The sequence below is a fragment of the Lynx rufus genome, unplaced genomic scaffold (genome assembly GCF_022079265.1).
Source record: "Lynx rufus isolate CCGP_SWC_20201006 ecotype Redwood Valley unplaced genomic scaffold, mLynRuf1.p SCAF_23, whole genome shotgun sequence".
Taxonomy (NCBI): Eukaryota; Metazoa; Chordata; class Mammalia; order Carnivora; family Felidae; genus Lynx; species Lynx rufus.
The window spans coordinates 8,612,223-8,621,568 of NW_025814838.1; the positions used below are offsets into that span (position 1 = coordinate 8,612,223).

General features: G+C 39.3%; 1 protein-coding gene across 1 annotated transcript; it reads left to right on the forward strand.

Moving 5' to 3' along the window:
• Nucleotides 1–1,434: 1,434 nt before the first annotated feature.
• Nucleotides 1,435–6,882, forward strand: THUMPD1 (THUMP domain containing 1). Its single transcript, XM_047087669.1, has 4 exons — nucleotides 1,435–1,718; nucleotides 3,267–3,441; nucleotides 4,641–4,889; nucleotides 5,435–6,882. The coding sequence occupies exons 1-4, from the start codon at nucleotides 1,488–1,490 to the stop codon at nucleotides 5,854–5,856; spliced, it is 1,077 nt and encodes a 358-aa protein (XP_046943625.1). The 5' UTR covers nucleotides 1,435–1,487; the 3' UTR covers nucleotides 5,857–6,882.
• Nucleotides 6,883–9,346: the final 2,464 nt, after the last annotated feature.

A 9,346-nucleotide genomic window follows, 5' to 3' on the forward strand; every position in this document is an offset into this window, starting at 1 on the left:
ATGTATATGGACTATTCTAGACTATTATTTCATATCAGAATTACTTTTTCATAGGTGTCACAAGAATGTGAATCTGAGAGATGAAGGCCTTACAATAAATAAGAAGTTCTTTATTCCTGACTTTCTATAACAATCTACATTTCTGGGGCACTGGATTCGCTAATTCTTCCTAGGGCAACAAAGGACAAACCTTCTTTTGGCTCTTCATGATTTTGTTCAGAAGTGAGGATGTGATTTCCTGTCCAGACCAACTACAGTCAGAACAATAATTTACCAAAATGTTACTATCACTTGTTATGACATCAGCGTCAAACAAAAGTTGTGTGAAGAAATTTATATGGACAATATCTTGGGTATGAATATGAATCTTGGGTATGAATAGTGACAATTCAATGTTAAGAAGTTTGGCAGGAGCACCTGGGTGGCTCAGTCGGTTAAGCGCTGGACTTCAGCTCAGGTCATGATCTCATGGTTCGCGAGTTTGAGCCTCACGTGGAGCTCTGTGCTGACAGCTCAGAGTATGCAGCCTGCTTCAGATTCTGTGTCTCCCTCTCCCTCTCTCTCTCTGCCCCTCCCCCAATTGCACTCTATCTCTCTCAAAAATAAACATTAAAAAAGTAATTAAAAAAAAGAAGTTTGGCCAAGTTTCCCTGTATTTTATATTTCTTATTCTGATAATCAACTCTCTGACTTCAATGAGTTTCTTATACTTTGTGTTCTTTATTTGTACCTCTGGGGTTCTCCAACAGGAGTGCTAAAGTCAAGTCCATTGCATATGCACATTTCAAAAGGAGCAAAAAATAAGAAGGGTGGTTTGGAAGAAACATTGACTTCTAAGAAACACTGCCTATAAGTGCAACATGAGTATGAAGTGTGTCTGTCTTTGCTAATGGTCTCAACCTTAGTACTTAGGTCAATAACTAGTGCATGGGTACTAAATAAATATTACCGGAATGAATCAATGACTATGAATGGTAAACAAAACAGTTCTTTACAAGCATGGTCTACATCCGGCTGGAGGCCAGCATGTAAATTTACAAACCCGCTCCATCCAGGCCAATTCCCCAGGAAGCCCTGGCTTTTGGATAGTGAGCAGTAAGAAGTGCCCATCAAGGGCGCCTCAGTGGCTCAGTCGTTGAACTTCCGACTTGGGCTGAGATCATAATGTCACCCTTTGTGGGTTGAACCCTGACAGCGCACAGCCTTCTACGGTTTCTCTGTCTTCCCCTCTCTCTGTCCCTCCCCCACCTCAAAGAAGAAAAAAAAAAGTGCCTGTCCACTCTCTCCAAGGGCGGGCCTCGCACCACCATTCCACGGCTGGCCACCTGCCGGCTTTAGGACCCGGCGCAGCACGGAACGAAACGTGGGAGGCGGGACTAAGAGAGGCCGTCGCACACACATGACGAAAGCAGCTGGCGTCAGCAGAGGTGAGGAAGCCGGGAACAGAGGAGAAAGCTGTTTCTCGCTAGCCTTGGTTCTCACCCGCCATGGCGGCCCCCGTCCAGCCGCCTCCTCAGTCTAGCGGTGGAAAGCGCAAAGGGAAAGCTCAGTATGTGCAGGCCAAGCGGGCGCGGCGCTGCGACGGCGGTGGGCCACGGCAGCTGGAACCCGGGCTACAGGGCATTCTCATTACCTGCAACATGAACGAGCGCAAGTGCGTGGAGGAGGCCTACAGTCTGCTCAACGAATACGGCGACGACATGTACGGGCCGGAAAAGGTACGAGCCCCAGAGAGGGTAAGCGGGCCTGTGAGAAAAGAAAGGAATGCAGGAAGGCCGGCTGTTTTCTACGCGTGCGCGAGTTTTGTGGCCTGGTCTGTGTTCCCGCCTTCTCGCGGAGTCTGAGTTGTAGCTCGCTGCCGGGTCGCGTGCTTGAGAAGCTTGCCCATTTGAGGGGTTTTTCCCATTATTAATCACAGGGGCTCCTGTTTATAGATTGCTTCTGAGATCCACGTGTTGTGTTTCCGAAGCCCTCAAAGAAACGTTTATTTCTTACGGTAGACTTGTGAAGTAATATTCACGAGGACACTGGAGCTCAAGTAGGTTAAGTAAACGGTCCACATTCACAGGGGAAACTTCATTGGTCGTCATAGTTTTTATATATCTTACCACCATCTTTACGCCATGGTTGTAATAATTGTCCTAAGCATTGTGTCTGAAAGAGTGGGTTTAGTACTAGTGCTAGTTATTTCTCAAATGCACGTGTAAATACATTTTAAATTTTTTTTCTTTCTTTTCAACGTTTTTATTTATTTTTGGGACAGAGAGAGACAGAGCATGAACGGGGGAGGGGCAGAGAGAGAGGGAGACACAGAATCGGAAACAGGCTCCAGGCTCCGAGCCATCAGCCCAGAGCCTGACGCGGGGCTCGAACTCACGGACCGCAAGATCGTGACCTGGCTGAAGTCGGACGCTTAACCAACTGCGCCACCCAGGCGCCCCAATACATTTTAAAAAGCAAAAATTTTTGTACCAATTCCATCTAAGATCTAATTGTCTCAACACAGTTTGGAAATCTTTATATTATTGGCGTAAGATCTGGACTAATACAGAAACACCTGAATTAATTAAAAGGGGGAGGATAGATAATACAGAGGGGATTTGGATTCAAGTACTGTTATTTACTAGATCTACGGCCTGGGCGTATTATTTAATTCTGCTGAGCTAGATAAAAAAGAATAAATGATAGTATATTTAATGTTGGCTGACAAGTTGCTTATGTGTATAAATACATCCTGATAAATAATAAAGGTTCCATAAATGGGTATAATTATTACTGGTGCCTGACTGGCAAACTCCATTGGTGGGGCAGAGAACTAGGCAACAAGTTAGTGTCCTGTCTCCACTGGTGTCTTGAGCAAATTCTCAAACTATTTTTGTTCCCTCTTCCTTAGTAGAATAGAGATAAGGGTTTTTAATGCCATAACAGGTTGGTCTAATCTCACCAAAAGGAGACTGTCTCATTAGGTACAAAGATATCTAGTGATGGGATTTAAGGTTTACCTTGAAGTAATTCATTTGGTGAGCACATTTCCCTGTGTCGCAGAGTGTCAAGATGTTTTTGAAAGCATTTTCAAATTATATGTACCCCAGTCTGAAGGAACTTCCTTTTTCCTCTACATTTTGTAGGGAGTGATGTGTCAGTTTCTTAATAAAAAGCTTTATTGTCAGTATTGATCCATCTGCCACTGGAGGTTTCACATAAATATATAGTTACAGCTTTTAACATGAGCTGTTTTGGCATTTTTGCTCATTAATTTTATGCAGTTTACAGACAAAGATCAGCAGCCCTCTGGAAGTGAGGGAGAAGATGATGATATGGAGGCTGCCTTGAAGAAAGAAGTTGGTGACATTAAAGCATCTACGGAGATGAAGCTAAGAAGATTCCAATCAGTGGAGAGTGGAGCAAATAACGTAGTCTTCATCAGGACACTTGGGATAGGTGTGTCTAATAAGCCTTAAGATTATTGAGCCTATAATATCTAGACATCTCCTTGTCTTAGTGAATACTGCCTAAAAAGTGGCTTCATGGTCACGGCTCAGTTAATAATTTGATTGATCTTCTTCACACTGTTTTAGCACTAAGCATATGGAAAGGTAGAATGGTGTGGTGAACATAACATTGGCTTAAGAGTGGAAACCTGGCTTTGCCACTTTCTTTGCGTGTAACTTTAGGTGAAACAAGAGTACAAGTTCTGTCTAAAAGAAGCAGCTGCTATTCAGCTCCAGCCAATTTGGAATGACTTTAGCCATCTGGAATGTAGTCCTAATAGAACCAGGTCTTTTGATTTTTTAAAAGAAGGTGGAAATCTGGAGAAGTTTGTAGATTTTTTAATGTAGTTAACTAATTTAAAAGTATTGAAAACACTGAGTAGCCCCAAGTAGACTTGTATGTCATCAGGATGTGGCCTAAGGATCATATGATGATTTTGTGTAATTCATGGTCTTGGGGCTCCTCTGAGTTCTGAGATCTGGATTTTTGTACAAATTTGATCAATGGATGAGTTGAATGTGTGGTTTTTAAGTTTATTTATATTTGGAGAGAGTGAGTAGGGGAGGGGCAGAGAGAGATGGAAAGAGAGAATCCCAAGCAGGCTCCATGCTCAACTCAGAGCCCCAGACAGGGCTCGATCCCATGACAGTGAGATCATGCCCTGAGTTGAAATCAAGAGTCAGATGCTTCACCTGCTGAGCCACCCAGACACCCCTGAATTAAATCTTTTAAAGTGACTTGCAGATTTTGTTTTGTTTATTATTGTAAAAAAAAAACCAAAACACTGCTGTTTAATAACAATATGTTGGTAGTTGTTCTTGTTATAGGAAAACAATATGGTCTTGTTTGGACAAGTCAGACATCACAAAAATGTTAACTCCAGTGTCTTCATGAACTGTTGTTTTTAGTGAAAGCAGTAGTAATGCTGAAGAGTTAACATATTAGGTATAGTAGTAATCATAGGCAGTGAAGAAAGTTGGAAAAACTGATTAGACTTGTTAATGTTCATCGTGATAATTTCTTCTACTATACTGTTGATGTAGGTTGCTGACAATGAAAATTCATTTTGGACAGTTTGAAGAGGTTTTAAAATGTCTGAGAGCTTATATTCTTGTTCTTTTTTTGCTGATTTTTTTCTTTTCTTTCAGAACCTGAGAAGTTGGTACATCATATTCTTCAGGATATGTATAAAACCAAGAAGAAGAAGACTCGGGTTATTCTACGAATGTTACCTATTTCGGGCACATGCAAGGCTTTCTTAGAAGACATGAAAAAATATGCAGAAACATTTTTGGAACCCTGGTTTAAAGCTCCAAACAAAGGGACATTTCAGATTGTATATAAATCTCGAAATAACAGCCACATGAATAGAGAAGAAGTTATCAAAGAATTGGCAGGTATGTTTCTTTTAGTGATTTTACGTTTGTATGTAATAGTAAATACTTGTTTTTAGGAATTTTTTTTTAAGATTTAAGGCTTATATTTTTGGATGTAAAACAAGTATGTTAAAATGTCCTTAAAATAAGGGCGCATGGTTGGCTCAGCTGGTAGAGCATGTGACTCTTGATCTCAGGGTTGTGAGCTCGAGCCCCACATTGGGGACAGAGATTACTTTAAAAAAAAAAAAAAGTCCTTAAAATAATATCAGACCTAACAGACTTGGATATGAGACTTTCTGGTAGTTAGATATTAAGTCTTCCAAATCAAGATTGAATTTTCTTTGGAAAAAAAAATTACTCTGATTAAATATTTCAGGATTTTATTTGTATTTATTTATTGAAAGAGTTCACAGAGTTTGACTGAGGTCCATGTAGAAGCATAGACTAGTATGTATATTGCTTTTAACAAGTCCCAAATGGAAAGATGAAAGATTGTGTTTGTATCTGTCAAGCTTCATGGTACCCTTCTCCCTCTAAGTGTTTCCCTATTCTTTTTGTTACAGGAATAGTAGGCAGCCTCAATTCGGAAAATAAAGTGGATCTTACCAATCCACAGTACACAGTGGTAGTAGAAATCATTAAAGCTGTCTGTTGCCTGAGTGTTGTGACAGATTACATGTTGTTCAGAAAGTATAATCTCCAGGAGGTGGTTAAGAGTGCTAAGGACCCATCACAGCTTAACCCAAAGCAGCCAGCACAAGCAGGAAATGGGAAAGAAGCTAAATTGGAATCTGGTGACAAATCAAATCAAAATGACCCAGCAGAAGGAAAAAATAACCAGCAAGTGGTACCAGAAAATAATGAGGAGCTGGGGCACACAAAACCAAGATCTGAGACACAGGTGGTGAGTGAGGGAGGAGCTAATCCTGAACTTGAAAGTCAAGTCACAGAAGGATCTGAGCCAAATGAAAATGACCTCTCATAGAGAAAAAAAAAATCATTTGATGTTGCAGGTAGGTTTCTCTGGTGGCATTTGGTGAGATGTTGGTAGGATTCTGTATAAAATTGTGACTGAAAATACAGGTTTTGAACTTTGTATGTTGCATAATGCTGTACTCACAATAGTGAACAGTGATTGAGCAGCTCCATTAACAGTTATGTTGGAGATCTTTTCAGCCCCATGTGCCAGGTGCAGTTTGGCTTATGTGAATTTTGTTTAGCTGGGAGAAACTGTGGATAATTGGTGAGCACTTGCATGGAGGGGAGGGTGACAGGAGGCTAATATTGGGCTCTCCCTCATGATTACTTTCCCCAGCCTCCCTTTCTGCACTGCCATCTAACTTACTGGAGTAAACAAACTCTGTAAGAGACACTCCTAGGGAAATTAGCATTCTAAGGAAGGAATTTTTACATGTTGCAACTCATCTGTCCCCTGTCACTTTGTTGTAAACATTGCAAAAACATGGGTCTTCTAGGTGAGAAGTGAATTGTTTTTTGTGAAGTTTTTGTATTTTTTTGTGATTCTTAGAGTTACTTTGTAACTCTTAGTTACTGTGGCAGATTTTCTATTTTATTAACATTTGTTAAACAAATCTGATGTTCCAGTGCTGCAATTTTTGAGGTCATGGTGTAAGATAGAAGAGGACCATTCTAGGCATAGAAATACAGACATTTCTGTTGAGGTTCGTGATGAAGAATTAGTCTTCTGTGATACTTTGGTATGCCAGTGCAACAAGGGACACAAATTCTTTCTTTACAGTGAAAGCTACTTTTCAGTGATCTTACGGATTTACAATCCAAGCTGTTGTCTTCCATTGTACATTGTGGAATGCGACTTACAAACCTAGCATTTGCTCTAGCAATTGTAACTATAAATCATAGCCATTTGATAAGTAAAGATGTTGATTATTTTAAATGGCATCTGGAATATCAAAACAGTAAACTTTGTTTAAAAAAGTCACATTCAGGGGCACCTGACTGGCTCGGTTCGTAGAGCATGTGACCCTTGATCTCGGGGTTGTAGGTTTGAGCCCCCTGTTGGGTGTAGAGATTGCTTAAAAATAAAATCTTAAAAAAACAAAAAATCACATTCAGTAAAAGGTTTAGAAAGCAAAATTTTAGTAGCAGCATTATATTAGAAAAATTTAATAATAATAATACCAATGTAATAATACCAATATAACATTAAAATGTGAGGGCAAGAAGCAGTATAAGAAATTGAAAAGCCTTCACTTTCAGTTTAATAAATTGATTTATGTCTCCTGATACTAAAGAGGTTTGGGTGATTAACTGAAAAGCAGCCGCTTCTCTGTCTGGGTTGATGAGTCAACAGATTCCATGAATATTTGTCCTACTATAGCCTTGGTAAGGTTGGTGAATGATGACGAAATTCAAGAAAGCTTGTTCTGCTGCGAGGAGCCTCTCAAAACAAAGGCAATATAAATTTAATGGGTCTTTATAACTGAAGACTGAAGGTCTGTCATCTCTACTCCTGGTGCTCATCCTTGGCTCCATGACCAGTTTTGCCTCATTCTGGTAAAAGGAAATGTTGACATTCATGTTATAGCACACTGCTTTCTTCCCAGAGAGGTGCTGATAGAAAACACTTGGAGTTGAAATGAAGAAAGTTCTGGATAATGCTGCAGAAATGGTTAACTTTATTAAAGACCCATTTATGCAGGAATGTTTAAAAATAAATAAAGCTCAAATCTGAACAAAGAGCACATAAATCTACATACAGAAATCCAGTGGCTTGTCAGAAGAGTTCTCAACAGGATATTTGAGTTGAAAGGTCAATTGCCAGAGTACTTACAAGAAAATATTAGGCCAGATTTTGCAGAGTGCTTTGGAGATGCAGGATGGCTAAGACACTAGTCTATTTAGCAGACATTTTTTTTTTTTTTTGTCACATGAACAAACAAGTTCCTGCAAGGTCCTGGAGAAAATGTATTTTCTTAAAAGTGATAAGATTCTTGGATTGATAGGAACTGACTCGTTGGAACAGTCACATCGCCAAAGGAACTCTTGAAATGTTTCCACACCCACTTGGGCATGAGAGTGAAGAAAAGATAGCAATGAGTCTGAGGCCTTAACTAAAACTCTCTGTGAAGAACTGCAAAACCAAATAGCCTTTCCCCTCCTTTTCTCAACACCTGTGTATGACTAGGTGCGAAATCCCTTCTCTGAATCTCAGCCTGAGATGTTGTCCAGGAGAAGAGAAAGAACTCTCTGAGTCATAGTCTGATAGTTCAGGATTTCTGTGAAATAAGAGTATCCTTAACTTAGTGCTGACACTCACATGCCATGAAACTTAATTTGAAAGTTTTTTCAAGGTTTCCCCCAGGGTAAAACTACTGAAAAAAACTGGAAGAGACTCACCAAAGAGGGCTGCATAAGAAGTCCAGGTTGAAAGTAAATATTAAGAGGCTGTGAAATTCACTTTTAGATGGGTTTATTTTTAAGTTTTAAAAAGTTCATAAGTATTATAAATGTTGAGTCTTCCTTCACCAACGTCTATGTCTGTTTAATGGCCAGGGAATGTGGTAATGTATTTTTATCCTCCTAAACTAGTGGTCCTGCTTGGTAAACCAGACTAGAAGGATTAGGGAGGGGAAAGACTATAGATTGGACCTTGGTAATGCAGATGAGGCTGCAAGTCCTTCTAGATCTTTAGATATTTAGAGTGTTAACTCTTAATAGGTTGAGATCATTTTAAAAGGATGATCAGAGCATTTTAACTGTCACGGAGGATAGGATTTTGGTGCCTTCATCAGACTTGCTCCAAGACAAAGACACTTTTATTTTGATAGTGCAAGACTTTGGGACTTTGGGAATAAAATTGGCCACATGCTTACAGAACATCTAAGTTTGTGGAACTGGGTTCCTTTTACTTTGTGAAAGCTGCTACTCTACAGAAAGATTTTGATTTAGTAGTTTGTTTTTAATCCTCTTGTATTTATTTTTATTTGGTAAGACCTGTGACAAAAGCTATTCTTTCCAGCTGTAAAGCACTGTGTTCTGTTGGAATCTGATTTCATTCATTGATGCATTTTCAGGTTTCATAACTTTATTGTCACTGACTTTTGAGCATGTTGTTTTATAAGTGACAAGATTCCAGGGTGGAAATTGAGTGTTGTTTTGTTTTTTTTTTTTTCATTTAATTTTTGTTCTTGTTTTTGTTTTTAAGTTACATCAGCTAAAAAAACTCCAGTGTTGTGGTTTAGTAAATTTGTTTTGCTTTGTGGAGGATAGGGTGTTATACTTGGTATTTTGAGATATGTTTGCTTAAGGTTAAACATGATTTCTAAATGTTCTTTTTATTTGTATTTTGCTCTTGTTATGGCCAGGTATTTAGCTTGTTTTTCATAGTTTCTGATATTTTCAGGAAAATCAAAATAAATTTGTTCCCTAAAGATTGGTGTTCTGTGCTTTTTCTTTCTTTCTTTCTTTCTTTCTGCCTCTTAGTAAATCTCTTG

Excerpts from the sequence above, each read along its gene's own strand:
- THUMPD1 (XM_047087669.1), top strand. The coding sequence starts at position 1,488 with ATGGCGGCCCCCGTCCAGCCGCCTCCTCAGTCTAGCGGTGGAAAGCGC. Across the intron at positions 3,442-4,640 it reads CATCAGGACACTTGGGATAG|AACCTGAGAAGTTGGTACAT; the intron begins GTGTGTCTAATA and ends CTTTTCTTTCAG. Across the intron at positions 4,890-5,434 it reads AGTTATCAAAGAATTGGCAG|GAATAGTAGGCAGCCTCAAT; the intron begins GTATGTTTCTTT and ends TTTTTGTTACAG.